This window comes from Sardina pilchardus, chromosome 15 (assembly GCF_963854185.1).
Source record: "Sardina pilchardus chromosome 15, fSarPil1.1, whole genome shotgun sequence".
Lineage (NCBI taxonomy): Eukaryota > Metazoa > Chordata > Actinopteri > Clupeiformes > Clupeidae > Sardina > Sardina pilchardus.
The window spans coordinates 12,135,068-12,150,666 of record NC_085008.1 but is presented as its reverse complement, the minus strand read 5'-3'; the positions used below and the strand labels follow the sequence as shown (position 1 = coordinate 12,150,666).

The 15,599-nt window shown below is 48.6% G+C and overlaps 1 protein-coding gene across 12 annotated transcripts in view; it reads left to right on the top strand.

The window, feature by feature from the left end:
- mast2 (microtubule associated serine/threonine kinase 2) overlaps window positions 1-7,023 on the top strand; it is a 122,306-nt gene extending 115,283 nt beyond the window's left edge. For 9 of the 12 annotated variants that reach the window (XM_062556333.1, XM_062556332.1, XM_062556330.1 and 6 more), the window contains 4 exons: window positions 71-193; window positions 423-559; window positions 637-848; window positions 1,445-7,023. In XM_062556333.1, coding sequence (XP_062412317.1) covers window positions 71-193; window positions 423-559; window positions 637-848; window positions 1,445-3,231 — 2,259 coding nt within the window. In that variant the 3' untranslated portion in view covers window positions 3,232-7,023. The remainder of the gene's footprint in view (window positions 1-70; window positions 194-422; window positions 560-636; window positions 849-1,444) is intronic. The other 3 variants (XM_062556339.1, XM_062556340.1, XM_062556331.1) reach the window with 1 other exon arrangement.
- Window positions 7,024-15,599: the final 8,576 nt, after the last annotated feature.

The window sequence follows — 15,599 nt, the reverse complement described above, 5'->3', positions numbered from 1 at the left end:
GGGTTAGTGGTGGAGTGAATGTTGATGAAAGATATTGACGGCGTTGTGGACGTCTCTCGTTCTCTCTCAGCACGTGGAGGTAGGAGGTCCAGCCCACGAGGCCGGTCTGCGGGAGGGCGATCTCATCACACACGTCAACGGGGAGGCCGTGCACGGTCTCGTCCACACCGAGGTGGTGGAGCTCATTCTGAAGGTGCGCACACTCACACACACACACACACACACACACACACACACACTCTGGCATACTCTCAAAGAGCTTTCATCAACAATACACTCATACTGTACCCTTATGCATATTGTTCCATTTGCCCCAGGTGCAATATTGATGAACTGTATGCATATAGTCATAGTTACTCACAGGCAGAGTTGTTTATTTCCTGTTTAATAAATCATGCGTGTGTCTCCCTCTCCTACTACAGAGTGGCAGTAAGGTGTCCATTTCAGCCACGCCCTTTGAGAATACCTCCATTAAAGTGGGTCCGGCCCGCAAGACCACGGTCAAGTCCAAAATGGCGCGCAGGAACAAGAGGACTAAGAACAAGGAAGGCCAGGACAGGTTAGACCCCTCAGACATGCAGTAATATAAACGTAGCGTAGCCTCTTTGTGTGCATCGCAGGTTATATGTATCTCAGTTGTGGTGCCGTTGTGCTCCGCAGTAAGAAGAGGAACTCCCTGTTCCGCAAGATCACCAAGCAGGCGTCCCTGCTGCACACCAGCCGCAGCCTGTCGTCTCTGAACCGCTCGGTGTCGTCAGGAGAGAGCGTCCCGGGCTCGCCCACGCACAACCTCTCGCCCCGCTCGCCCACGCAGGGCTACCGCTCCACGCCCGACTCCTCCCACTCAGGTGAGACCACCCGCTCGCGTCGTCACCTGCTTACAGTCATTTCCTGGGTATTAGCCGCATCGTGCATAAGCCGCAGGACAGAGTTTTATGCAAGTTAAAAGAAATAAAACCATATTAATGCCATATTAACTGCCTCCAATTTTGCTAAATCAATGGACAAGACTCGATAGAGGAACACAATGTCAGTGTGATCAAAATAAAGCAAACAGCCTATTCAGACAGTCTACCCACGGACACTGGAAAGTGCCATGCACAGTTGGCAGTGATCAAAGCAACTACAGAGTCAGCGTAGTCAAATATCAATAGCACTTTTTATCCATGAATCACCAAAACTTATTATAGCCTGTAATGTTATTCACATCTGTTTTTAATCCTTTAGCATTACTGAAAGCAGCTTAGAGTATTGAAGAGTTATACATTCAATGCAAGTTTCACCCTTTCAGCAGATAGCTCATTAAATGTAAACTCTTAAGAACACATATTCCACTCAACTGTAGCATAATGAAGAAAGCAGCTGTATGTGTTATATATGTGTGCGTGTGTGTGTGTTCTGTGTGTGTGCGTGTGTTAATCCCACTCTGCCCTGTGTGTTCCAGTGGGAGGGAACTCATCCCAGAGCAGCTCCCCCAGCTCCAGCGTGCCAAACTCCCCGGCCAGCTCGGGCCAGATCCGGCCCAGCTCCCTGCACGGCCTGGCCCCCAAGCTCCAGCGCCAGTACCGCTCGCCGCGCCGCAAGTCGGCCGGGAACATCCCCCTGTCGCCGCTGGCCCGCACGCCCTCCCCCACCCCCCAGAGCACCTCCCCCCAGCGCTCGCCCTCTCCCCTCTCCGCGCACCCCCACCTGGGCCAGTCCTTCCCCGTCAAGCTGCACTCGTCGCCGCCGCTGATGCGCCACATCGCCCGGCCCAAGAGCGCCGACCCGCCGCGCTCGCCCCTCCTCAAGCGCGTGCAGTCGGCCGAGAAGCTGGCCGCCTCGCTCTCGTCCTCCTCCCTGTGCGCCTCCTCCTCGTCCTCCTCCTCCTCCTGCTCCTCCTCCTCCGCCGCCGCCGCCTCGGGCCCCTCCGCCTCGTGCGGCACGTCCGGCGTTGTGATGCGCAAGCACAGCCTGGACATCGGCCACGCGGACTTCAAGAAGGAGCTGCTGCCCGCGGAGAAGGGCGGCCTGCAGAAGCACTCGGCCCGCAAGCTGGGCCGGCAGGAGGTGAGCGACGGCGCCGGGGCCCTGGGGCTGGCGCCCGGCAAGAGCAAGCTGAAGGACAAGCTGTCCGCCATCCGCCAGGACCGCGCCGAGCGCCGCGAGTCGCTCCAGAAGCAGGACGCCATCCACGAGGTGGACTCGTCCGAGGACGAGACGGACGAGGGCTCGGAGGACAGCCAGGAGGGCCGCCGGCAGACCTACGTCACCCCCAGCACCTGCCTGCTGCGCCCCGCCACGGTCACGGCGGCCGCGCCCTCCACCTCCTCGGCCCTCCGCCTGGGCCCCGGCCCCGCTGCGCCCCCGACTCTGGGCATCACGCAGTCCGGCTCCCCAAAGCTCCGCGCAGGCCCGGCGCCAGGACACGCCCAGCCCACGCCCGTGGGAAAGCCAGCGGCGTCCGACCCCAAGGCCGCTCCGTCTCCGTCTGCATCTCCTGCTCCGGGCTCCGTCAGCAGCTCGTCCAAAGCAGAGGATGCTGGGAGGATGGTGGCCGCGTCTGGCCCCTCCACCCCTCGCCAGAGCGCCCCTCCACCCAGTATCTTCTCCACCCCCGGCTCCGCGTTCACCTCCCTCGCCAGAGATCCCTTCCTGAAGCCGGCGGACCCGCGGCCCAGGTCCAGCCCCACCCTGCGGAGGGCGCCGGAGCCCAGGACGCCACCCACGTCGCCCTGCACCCCGCGCGACTCCCCGACCCCCTCGCCCTCCGGAGGCATCACCAAGGAGATGAAGGAGGCGGACAACCGCCGGCAGGCCATGAGCGTCGCCGCCGCCGCCGCCTCCGCCGCGTCCACCGCCGTGTCCGAGAGCGGGGTGGACCGGATGGTGTCTCAGCTGGCCACCGTGGCCAAGAGCGTGCTGGGCCCGGTCAAGCTGAGCATGCCCGGGTCCAGGGAGAGCGCCTCGGCCGACCCAAAGAGCAAAGACCCAAAACTGGAGCGCCAGGATTCAGCGCCGATAGCTGCGGCCGCCTCCTCCTCCTCCACGTCCTCCCTGACGGCCCCCGGCCTCTCCGGCTCCCCCGCCAGAGCGCCCCCCTCCCGGCCCTGCGCCCCGAGCAGCGCCCCTGGGCAGGAGAGTCAGGACAGGTCGGGGTCCGGGCCCACGCACAGCGGCCCCTCTCTGAGGTCCAAGCCCGAGGCCAAAGGCAGCACTACGCCACAAGACAAAGCCAACAAGAAGACATAGCAGCCCCCTCTGCCCTCCCCTCCACTAGAGACTGTCAAGGACTTTTGACTCACGTGCATGTTGGAACCCAACATTACAGACTTTTACCATACACTAATCTGAAAAGTAAATAAGGATATATAATAAGTGATAAAACATAACAGCTCCATTCCTTGTCCAGTGTTGCGTATATCCAGTTTGAATGAACCATTCTCTGTGTCAGACCCCTCTCTCTCCCCTACAGTACGTGCTTTTTGTTTTTAATTTGATATTTGGGTTCTTTTGTCTTTTCTCTACAAAACAATGGGGCTAGAAATAAGCTGAATGCTGTAAAATATTCAGACATAGACATACACACTCACATATACACTTGAACCATAGGGACACAATCTGAGGCCATGTTTTTACTCTAACAGATCTGGTTGTGCCTTACAGAAAATATGATAGTTGCTGTTCATCTGCATGTCAACCTACCTGTGATCTCTACAGGGGTTTAAAGGATGTATCTCAGCAATAAAGTAGCGTATGCTTAGCAATTTGTACAAACACATCACATGAGCACCATCTGCATCAGCTACTTGGCAAAACAAACGCATATCCCAGCATCCTTTGCTCACATACTGTGACCATAGAGTCTGTAAGTGGAGCGCTCCTCGTGCGTCACCTTGCCAGCTGTGCTTCACCTGCACTCCGTAGTTCAGTCCTCCATTCTCTTCTCGAAAGGCTTCTCGTTTTATCAGTTAGTGTCTGTAAGCCAATATGAATGTGTACTGGTAACGTCCTAGGATAGATTAGCAGTATCTCGGCATGATAAAAAAAAAAATAATAATAATACCTCTTTGTGTGTGTGAGTGTGTCTGTGTGATTTAAGTTTATCAATTGAATTTGCCAGTGTTGCACATGAGATTTTGTTGTGAAGTTTGTGCATAGAAAAATCACTACAGCACCATCATATGTTAACATGTGAATAGGCCTGCTGAGCATATTTGTATACTGATGTAGTTAGTAGTCTAATAAAACTAAACATACCTAGTCTAGTTGTAAGAGGAGCATCATCATCTGTATAAAGGAAACACAGTTAAAGTCCTACTCTCCACATCACACTTCAGCTGCTCGCCTCTCGAACCTATTAAAGTGACCAGACTGTACTGACATCTCAACCCCTCAGGCTTCTTAATTGTAACACTCGTGGGTGAAAACTGGAAGAAAAATCGTACACACCTCATGAGGCTTTAGCGCCACGGTTTGGGACTCTGTGTCCGAGAGGCGCACCAGTAGACCACTAGCTTCATTTCTAGCCCCTTCTGTCTCCTGCGTTCACTTTTGTTTTTTGCGCTTTTTGTTTTGCAATGAGATCAGCCCAATGTTTTTAGCTCTGGACCAATTTGCTGTGTTTTCACTGTATCTGTGTTGCCTCTGATCTGATCAGATCACCTGACTATCTGCTCTGTGCGAATGTGTTGTGTGTGTGTACATAGGCGGTTGAGGCGATTGTGTGTGTGTATATATAAATGAATATGTAAAAATCTTTTCCGTGTTTTATACGCTGCAGTATTGAGAGTGTGTGTCTGTAAACTAATTTAGCCTCTGTGTGTGTGTTGCACCTGTGCTGTCCAATCCTGCCCTTTGTGAAGAGCTGGGTCGGAGGGCAGCTTTGCACAAAAAAAACACCCCCCCTCTTTTCTTTTTTAATTTTTGGTTTGTGTGTATGTATTCTTTTCTCCTTTTCAAGTGAAACAATAAATTGGCCAATCAGACCCTATCCCTCTGAGGTGTTGACCAATCCCTAGGGCTCTTGGGGTGTCGTGCACCTCAGCTGTTACCTTCGAGCCCTTAAAGGCTCCCCTTAATTCTAATTCTGTGGTATATCCCGTCATGTGTTTTTGTATGTCGTTAAACTATTGTTTTAAAATGACACAGCCAGACTCTCCCCCTTTCTCATCGTTGTCTCCAAGCCACCATGAGGATACTCGCTCTAGCAGTGTCCTCCACCCACTCACTGTTCAGCTTGCAAGGGCATGTTGCTACAGTCTGGAGGCGGGTGTGTGCATTGTGTTTACATATCTTTACCTCAGAATAAGCCACTAACTTGAGCCACATTGCAGTGCCAATCACCATGGCTGCTCACTCTTGACCTGGCCGTGGTGTTTAAGCCCATCTAAGCCACACACGCTAGCAGTTCAGTGAGTGCTTTTACTGACTTGTGCTCATGGGTAGCATACACTTCATGTGGATCTACATGCAAGTCCATCGTGTCTGATTACTCTCGCATAAGAATAGAACAGGGCACTGAGAGAAGGTTAAAAGTGATGCTCGAACCCTCCCCAACCCATCAAGTTAAAGTTGGTGATGCAAAAGAAAAACGTTCTGTGATCAATAGGTCTCCCTTTTGTTTGGTCTATTTCGGATTCCTTCAGTCTGTACAACCCTTCAGGCTCCCCAACAAAAAAAAAATCTGTTGCTACAGCAACCCTTTTGATGAGGCTAAGAATTTTAAGAATGTATCAAATTATATGTTATGGGTAGTTGGTGTATAATGTCATTTACGTTAACCCTGTTCCAGAGCCTTCATTAGATTTATTTTTGAAAATGCACTGAGATGCACAGCAGTTGATCTTGTGCTGTTTTGAGAAGAACCTCACAGTGTGATGGATCATTGTTATTTTGAGAGTGGCAGGGCGAACAGATAATCCCCAAACAAAATATGTAAGAATCATTCCATCTGTGGTACTGTGGTCATCGTCAGCCTTTCCGTTCTCTGCCAGGAGACAAGTAAAACTGTAGTGGATCTTCAACAAAAAAAAAAGAGTTCTATGTGGAGCAAGAATGTATATGTTTACAGATGGTAGCGCAGTGTGTGTCGTTAGGGTATGTTGTTTCTCTGGAAGTCGCTCTCTGGCACGTCTGCCTCTCTTTCTCTCTAATCAGTGGGTGTCTGCAGCCTTCAGCCTCGCATCTCTGTCTGACATTGAAATGTCATTTCTCACCAGTTGTGTTGGACACATACACACACACACACACACACACACACATACACACACGTGTAATGACTGTTCTGCCATCAGTTCTAGAGAGGACTGGTGTGTCGGTAACCTCTGTCCCCAACTCGTCATTAATCTACAGCCACTGCCCTGTTGACCACATAGCTGTCAGTCTTCAAACAGCCACTAAACACAAGCTCAGATCAAATCACACAGGTCCAGATCCTATAGCACACACAAAACACACACAATGAACCACACTTATCGACTGGAAATATTTTGATTAGGATGCTAGGATTTCGAATCGGCATCTCTAAATTCCTCCTCTCAGTTGAACGTGATGTACTTAAGTCTTTGTCGCTCACGTTACTCGCACACCCACTGCTCACACAAGACACATATTAGCATTGCACTCCCATCAGTTCAGATCAAGGTGTGTGTGTGTGTGTGTGTGTGGTCTCCTTTCTGTGTGCTTTCTTGTGCCCACAGCCGATTACTGAGCCAGTGTTGGGGGCGTTGACCTCGGTCACACAGCTGATGGCTGGTACGGAGTGAACTGACACTTGTGGGCAGTGAGTGTGGAAGAGACATTCCACTGGTGTCTAAGCAGGATGCCTGATCCTCACTCTGTGTATAGTAGCCTGTGTTTATCATGATGGTATTAAGGGAAGGGTGGCAGTAGAGTGGTGTACGACAGACATGAGTTTTTTGGGGGGAAGAGGATATAATGCTAGAGTAACCAGTGCAATATCTTTTAATTTTCTATTGTGGTATAAGCATGTTTGTTGTCATTCTTTTCCTTAGAAGTAATAAAGTTTTTATGTAAAAAGTCTTTGTTATGTGCCTGATGATTTAAATTAACAGAGCAAGATGAGCCCCGAGTGAAATCTGAAAAAGAGCAAATCCTCACACAAGTATTCCACTCTGAGCGTACTGTACTGTATGATCGTCATTGTGTACTAAGTGTGAGTACTCTCTTCTGTTCTAATGACCCGGCTATAGAATCAGAATCAGCTTTATTGGCCAGGTTTGCATAAACAAACAAGGAATTTGACTCTGATTAATCTTTGCTCTCAAGTACTGTACAACACTCAACAATTACATAAACAAACAGTAAGTTTGTTCCCCTAGGCATCCAGATTACAGTTGTACTGTAGGGCAGCTTAGAGGAGAGTAGTCACCCACGATACTGTAGGCAGTATTCAATAACATTTGGGTGAACTGTAGTAGTAACGGTCACCAGGCTTTCACCTTATTAGTCATATTTTTAAACATGTGATATAGTCTTAATGTAACCAATGAGTTTAGACTCAAATTCTTATTCTTTCTCATTTGGACACCTCTGTAGGGCTACTGGGAGACCTGGTAGTCCTCAAATGTGTTCTCCTTAGCCATTCTGCAATCATCAGAGACAGTTTGCAGTATAATATGATCAAGTTATTGTGACTAGGGTATTGTTATGGTTGCAAAGAGGAGGGATAAACACCCACGACTATCCCTCTCTGGCTTTTAGGTCCAGAGCGCTGAGCTATCAGCAGTGTGTCGGTGCCTCCATACCTAGCTGCACTATTAAAAGACGGGAGGTAGAATGCTACAGAGCCCGTGGCCTCACGGGGCAGGCAGGAGAGAAATGCTGGCCTGTGGAGTGGAGCTCCAGGTGTCACAGAACGGCACTGTGCTGCTAGTCAAAAGATCAAGCCGCTTCCTCTGATACACTCGTCACACGTTTGATAATTGGTCTCCTCTCACGATACCCTTGCACCCCGTTTTCCTGTCCATTTCTTTGTCACTTTCTCTCTCTCTTTCTCTCTCTCTCTTCCCCTTTGTGTCACACTTTCTTTTCCCCTTCACACATTTTCTTTCCTCCACCATCCATCTAGGCAGCAGGGCTTGTCAGGCGGAGCGTGCATGAGTGTGTGTCTAGCATGAAGGCCCCCTGCTTTCTCTGTCCCCCTGGGGGGTCCACTGGAGAGGCTGGGAAGGCGCGGGGTGCTCATACCCTCCCCCCCCCCACACACACACACACACACACACACACACACACACACTCGTACTACCCCACCCCCCGCCTACCGACAGCAATGACAGCGAGGCGGTGTGGTGATGGATTGCTGGCCATGGCGTTCGTTGCCTTGCTCCGCTCTACATGACCGGGCAAATTCATTCCGTTCCTGCAGCAGGAAAACAGGCGAGGGAAGGAGAGAGAGAGAGAGAGAGGGAAAGAGAGAGAGAATGAGAGAGGGGGCAGAAAACAAGATCCCCGACAACTGACAGCAAGTGGGAAGGGGAGGATGAGGGAAATGGGTTTGGGGGCTGTGGGAAGTGAGAGAGGGAGGTGGGGGGGATGGAGGGAGGGAGGGAGGGGGGGCAGACCCTAGTGGTCGATAAGTTCTCTTTTAACAGAATTTCCTCCCGCTCCGCACTTTACTCTCTGGCCGATTTCTCCCCCAAGATGGAGAGGCAATTGAGAGAGCGAGAGACTGAGTGTATGTGTATATATGTGTGTGCACATGTGTGTGTGTGTGGGGGGGAGAGAGAGAAACAGATTCTAACTCCAGTTTCAACCTGACTGCTTGTTGCTGTCTGGAGGCCTACCCATAAGGCACCTGTTCTGGCAGCATTCCCAGGTCCCGTGGATTAAGTGCTCGTTGATGCCTCGCGCAGACACTCGAGCGTCCTCAGGGGGGGGCTCCTCCTCGTCTCTTCCTGGACGCGCCGCCCGCTCCCCCACCGCAGATTTGTCAGGCCCATCATGGCTGAAATTAGCCATTAATGCGGCATCCCAACAAGCGGCCGGACGCACGGGCGGAGGAGGAAGGGGACGTCAAGCTGGTGCCGCCGCCGCTCCACTAATTGCGCTCTCCCGGCGCCAGGTGCCAGGCGCTTAATGAAGCTTATTCCCCGTGATAGATGGCCACTCCGCTTCACACATGGCCGGAGTGCGGCGCGGGAGCCTCATGGCACCGGCGGGACTAATCGTGCATGGAGGGGGGGGCGGGGGGGGGAGGGCTGGGGACGACGGTGGATGAGGCACGTGTCTTGGGGAGTGTGTGTGTGTGTGTGTGTGTGTGTGTGTGTGTGTGTGTGGGGAGGGGGGGGGGGGGTGCAGCTGGCTGAGTTAGTGGCAGGATGAGTTGTTTTTTTGTCCGTTTCCTCACACATGGATATAGTGAACATGTCACAGTGCATGTAGATCACTGGCAGATGATGAGACCCCCCCCCCCTCCACAACACCAGCCCAGCCCACATGCACCATTACATGTCCACTTCACCTATAGCAAACCGGTTCAAAAGCCAAGCAAAGTTCCCGATCAATATGGTATATAATATGTAATGTTTCTAATTCCCTGGTTTCATTTGTATTAGTATGAACTAGTAAGATTCATAAAAACATCATATGTACATCATGTATATCATATGTAATTCTGGGTTCACATTTGTAAGTATCCGTGTTCAAACAGCAGTCAGGATGTGGATATTTGGGAGAGTCTCATACCTGTCCTGCGGGGGAGTGCTGGTGAGTGAGGCAGGGAAGGGTTAACTATGACAGATGGAGGTTTTTAGGTGGGGCTGGGTAGGCATGGTGCGGCCTGGGCTGAGGGGGTGGGGGGCCGCGCTGGGCACTCAGCCTCATGGGGTCTCCATCAACGTCTGATTGATGGATTGGGACGTCAGCCGAGATAAAAGATCCTGTCCTGACGAAGCGAGTGCAGCCGCCCTGTGGAAGGGTGACGGCCCATGTGTACACACACAAACACACACACACACACACACACACACACACACACACACACACACACACACACACACAGAGCCCCCTGCTGCTCTCCTCGCTGTTGCCTACACTCCTACAATCCCTCCTACATGCGTATCCAGATGCCTTGTGTTGTGCTGCCTGTGCTGGGCCCTCTCCGCTGCTGGAGCTCTTCCCCTGCCTGCTGCACTCCCCCTTTGTCTGGCCTCCTCCTCTTCCTCCATCAGGCCTCCTCCTCTTCCTCCACCAGGCCTGCTGGCCCTCTGGCGCTGGGCTCAGCTCTTCAGCTCTTCCTCACTCACGTCTCTCTCGTCCCTATCCCAGATCTGCATGCCTCCTGCACACTGTCTTTCCCTCAACCCAACTCTCTCTCTCTCCCTCTCTCTTTCTCTCTCACTCCGTCCCTCTCTTTCCATCTTTCCCTCCGTCCCTTTCTCTCCATCTCTCCCTCTCTCTCCCTCTCTCTCTTTCTCCCTCTCTCCCACTCCCTCTCTCCATCTCTCTCGCCCGCTCTCTCCCTCTCTATCTCCATCTCCCTCTCTCTCTCCCTCTCTCTCTCCCTCTCTCTCTCTCTCTCTCTCTCCATCTCTCCATCTCTCTGCCTCCTTCTCTCACACCCTCCATCTCCATCTCTCTGCAGGTGCTGGATCAGAAAGAGCTCTGTCGTCTTTGATCTCCCTCAGACAGCTCAATCAGAGAGTGTTGCTTTCACCCCCTGAGAAATCCAGTCTCAACCTTGAGCCTTCCACACACACACACACAGACACACACACACACACACACTCAGAAAAGGACCCCGGTAGCAGCAACAACATCTATACTGGATTAATTATTCTCAGTCAGATTGCAAACCCACCACCTCACACACTTGTGCCCCTATGCCATACCTGCCGGCGAAAAACTGCTGGGAAAAAAAAAACACCAGCTTTCTGTAATGAGAAAGAAATCCATGAAATTTTGATGCAGCGTGCTGTAATGGTTGTGTGTGTGCCTGTGTATGTGTGTGTGTAGTTGTGTGTGTGCCTGTGTATGTGTGTGTAGTTGTGTATGAGATTTGTGCGTGAGTGTGCTTGCTGGGCTCTGTCGGGTGATCAATAATTCAGCATGGCTCCATGTTTCTGAAAATCCCAGTCTCGCCTCTGGCGCAACTTCAGCAGTCAGGAAAAGTTTTCTTCTCTCTCTCCATCCCTCTTTCTCTCTCTCTCTCCTTCTCTTTCTTTTTCGCTCTCTCTGAAACTCATTTTCTCTCATCTCGTATATCCTCCTTTTTTCCCTCCCAGTTTTCAATTCCTCTTCCCTGCATGGATGCATCTTTTCCTAATGCCTTAAAATTCCTCTCAAACATCTTGTTTTGATCCTTTAGCAGAGTCCAGTTGTCTTCCTTCATCTCTCGTCTTCATGTCTCCCTCTCTCTTTCTTTCTCCCTCCCGCCCTCCCTTCCTCCCTCCTTCTCCCTCTCTTTCTATTAACTATTTCATTCTGGTCACTCACAATTGGAACTAAAATCAATCACTTGAGCCCAATGAATTAATAATATCAGTGTGCTGTGATCTAATGGCACTTATGAGCGCACTAATATCAGCTATCGCCTGAGCGGAGGACACCCTGCTGACACGGTAGGCCACTCCTGCCCGCTGTTTAAGGGAGCGGCGGCCCGGTAATGTAATTCTGCCTCTGTCTTACTCCCCTCCTATTTGTCATTGTCCGTCATTCAGAAAATAAAAATCAAATAAATATCCAATTACCAAAAAAAGGCCCTCTAGTTCTTTGGGAAATCATAATGTGAGTTACCCAATTAAGCCATGGGAGGGCAGTGTTTGATTGAGTTATCCAGAACTAAACGCTCCCTCTCCATTGGTCTGTCTGTGGCTTTAATTACAGTTTTTCTCAATTGTTTACACACAATTTCTGGTACTTGAGACACAATTCTCATGATATGTAGCTCATGCACCAACCTCCTGAACCGATTCTGCTGAACTATAAGCACAATTTCTGCTTTACGCTCAAATTTTAGTTCTATAACACACTGTTTTCAAAACACTACACACAATTCTGTGCATTAGACACAATTTTCATGAAGAAAATCGCTTGTTTTCACAAAGAACACACTGCCATTCAAATTCTAAAGCTAACTGCCCTACCATGCACACTGACTCATCAGATGGGCAAACTCCTGTCACACAGTCTTACAATTAGCAATCAGAGCTTTAGTATTACAGTAGTAGTACAGGCAGAGGCAGAGCCAGAGGAGTGAGAGTAAGAGGAGGAGGATGGGGAGGCCAAGGACCGTAATCTCTGATGAGATCCGAGCCACTAGAACATTGCAGTGCTGCGTATCAATACAGTACAGTACCGGACAGTACAATACAGCTCAATGAGCACAGTAGCACAGTAGTACAGTATTGCCTGTGGGCTGTTCTGTAGGACTGTAAAAATAAAGTATGTTTCAAGTATTTGGGGAAAGTAATCCTACTTTGTATTCCTGAACAGGAAACTGAAATCATGAGCATTGTCCTACAAAAAACGGCATAACATTACCGCAAATACAAAGAAAAATAATAGAAAACAATGAGATATTTCAAAATATTGATAGGGTAAGCATATCAACTTACTGTATCAGCTTATCTACTGTTTGTAGTACTGTTTGTAGTGTAACACTGAACAAAAAAAGGCCCAAGTCATTATAATGAATGGAGAAGAAGTGTTTTCAATTCATCGCAGTGTTTTACACTGAGCACCTCAGTGTTCAACTGGTCCTTATAAATGTATTGATATATGATGGTTTGTGTGTGTCTCTTGAGAACAAAAGAGCATTTTGAGGAGAAATTACATTGTTTTGAAGGTAAAGTGTCATTTTGCAGGAGAATTGTGGAGTTTTGCCCATTGTGTGTGTTGTTTTGGATTTGTGTGTAGAGTTCTGAGAATATGAGGCATGCTTTCAGAAAATGTGTGTTAACAATCGAGAAAAACTGTAAATAACACTGGCAGCCTTTGTTGTTTGTTTTCTGCTTTAATAATTCAGTCTTAATGATGGGACAAAGACAGCATCAATACAGGGAACCTGCGTTGGTTTTAAAGAACCTTTTTTTTTATATATATATATAGTTGAGTCAATGGAGATGTATTTATGGAGAGAATTCTCAGAATAATAAAGAACTGTGAGCAGTAAATTGTATTATTAATTAAATACAGTGGGTACGGGTTGAGAATGCACCTTCTCCCGCGGGACTCCCGAAGAGATCCCGCAGGCCGTCAAGCCGATTTTTTTCGAGCCTAAGGCAATGTACCCAAACAACCACCAGGTGGCAGAAAGTTTCATCCCGCATTTCAAAATGATGAAGACCGCATATCCGTCAATAGTCGACTCCTTAATCTCATTTAATCATTACAATGAAGGTGATGACTGGCGAAATTATTCAAACAACGTTTCAATGAACCATTGTTGAAATGAATGAAAATGGTTATAGAAAATCGCCTACAGCCTAACGCCGACACAGCTGATTCTTTGATTGATTCTAAGCTGTTTTGATGTAGGGGATGGGTAAACTGGCGCGCTACAAACATGCTACCAATCAAATGTAATATTAGTAGGACTAGCCTACTTAGACACTTTAGTCATAGGCAACGTTGCCATGTTAATTTGGGCTAGAAGTGCTTGCTTGTGGTGGCGCTCCTGTCCGCTGCTTCTCCCGAATTGTGTGGCAAATTTGTCAGCAATCAGCTTAAATGTCAAATCATATTTATTTCTCTTTGTCGCCATGGTATTGGGGGAAACGCGGAGAAACGAGATGGTCAGTCCTCGTATTTTTTCTTCGCGTTTCGTTATAAGAAATATATAAGTAATAGTAGTCTTCTTCCGTATTGAACAGATAGGCTACGGGACGCTATTTGTTCCGTATTTTAAGGAACTACTCAATGCACACACACTACAATGAAAAACACACAAAGAAATCACTAAACATATAGCCTACAACCTAATGACACTTTAATGCAGCGTTTCTCAAACTATGGGCCGCGAAACGTGGAGACTGCTGCTGGTCCGCGAGACATGGGGTGAAATTAGGTCCGGTGATAATTTGCTGCGCAATTGACCAAGCAACCGCGGACCGACAGAAAAAGAAAGCAAACGTTGCGGCGGAAATGCTTCCTAATTTGATGTGTTTAAACATAGAGACATACAATTAGGTGTGTCTGTTATTATGATAATTTTCGAGCATAACTGCTTGTCCATAGCTCAGTGACAGGTGTTAATAGCCTTGCCATAAGCACTGCTGCAGAATTCTTTTATTATGCGGTTAGAGCATATAAGCGCTTACTCATATAGACTATAACTCAGGGACAGGTGCAAAACCACCAACTGGGATGGATCGAAGGGCAAGCAAGCACTGCCACACAACGTGAAGGCCTTTGTGTTGTCAACACTAAAGTTTCCTACGATGGGGAGAAGTGGCCGCAAGGACTGCATCGATAAGATCAACGAATACAGTAATGTTTTACAACCCAGCTGGTATCCGCTGTTCATTCCAACATATCCCCACTCGGCGGTAGGTCTAGGCCTATTTAACTTTTTTTTTTCAAACAACGTGCCATTCCGACATGAGGTCATTAATAGGCTATTAATGTCATAACTATTAGGCTATCATTAGGCTTACTATGCATGGCTGTAGGCAGCTATGAGGCCACTGAGATCTGGACCTCATCGGTTTTGTGAAAGCCGATTGGAAATACTTAAGTTTAGAGCGAACGTTTCAACTATGTTTGCCATGGTAGACAAAAACACTCAAATAAAACAATAGCCTAAAAAATAACTGCATGCGTAATGGACACGGCTCTATATCCTAAATAATTTTCGAGGTTCGCCATTTGGTAATATGACCTATCCTTACTGACAATAATTTAGATTGAGCACAACTAAAGTTGCACGAAGGCAAAATACAGTCCTAAAAGCCTATTCTATATAGCCTGGCCAATATTGTAGATGTGCAAAAGCAGCATTTGCGTGCGTGCTTGCCGGTGAGGTGTAGCCTACAAAAATGAGCATAACATCTGATTATTTAAGTATGGCTATAGGATATAGGCTAGAGAAGAGTTGGTTTAAAAGTCAAGTGTAGTAAAAAAGTTTGTGCACATCCCCGGTCAAGGTGCAGAACAAGAGTAGGCTAAATCATAAAAAAAATGGAAAAAGGTTCGCACACTTGAAATCCTTCTTTTATAGGATATAGGCTAGAGAAGAGTTGGTTTAAAATTCAAGTGTAGTAAAAAAGTTTGTGCACATCCCCGGTCAAGGTGCAGAACAAGAGTAGGCTAAATCATAAAAAAAATGGAAAAAGGTTCGCACACTTGAAATCCTTCTTTTTTTATTTGATTTGGTCTTCTTCAGATTAAAATTCAAGTACGTGCGCTATTTAACCCCTCGAGACCGACTGCAGTCTGCTGACACAGCCAGACGACTCTCCCAACCCATTCATTCGTTTTGGCCGATATAATCCATTCATTCGTTTTGTGCGTAGGCCTATATAGATTCCTGCATGCTGCATTACCGTGACCCTTAGCCTACCTTGTGGATGATTTTTTCTCATTGGAATACAGCAGGACAGAATGCCTTTTATCTAACAAACGCAAAAGCTGAGATTGTTGGAAGGACTAGGCTACTC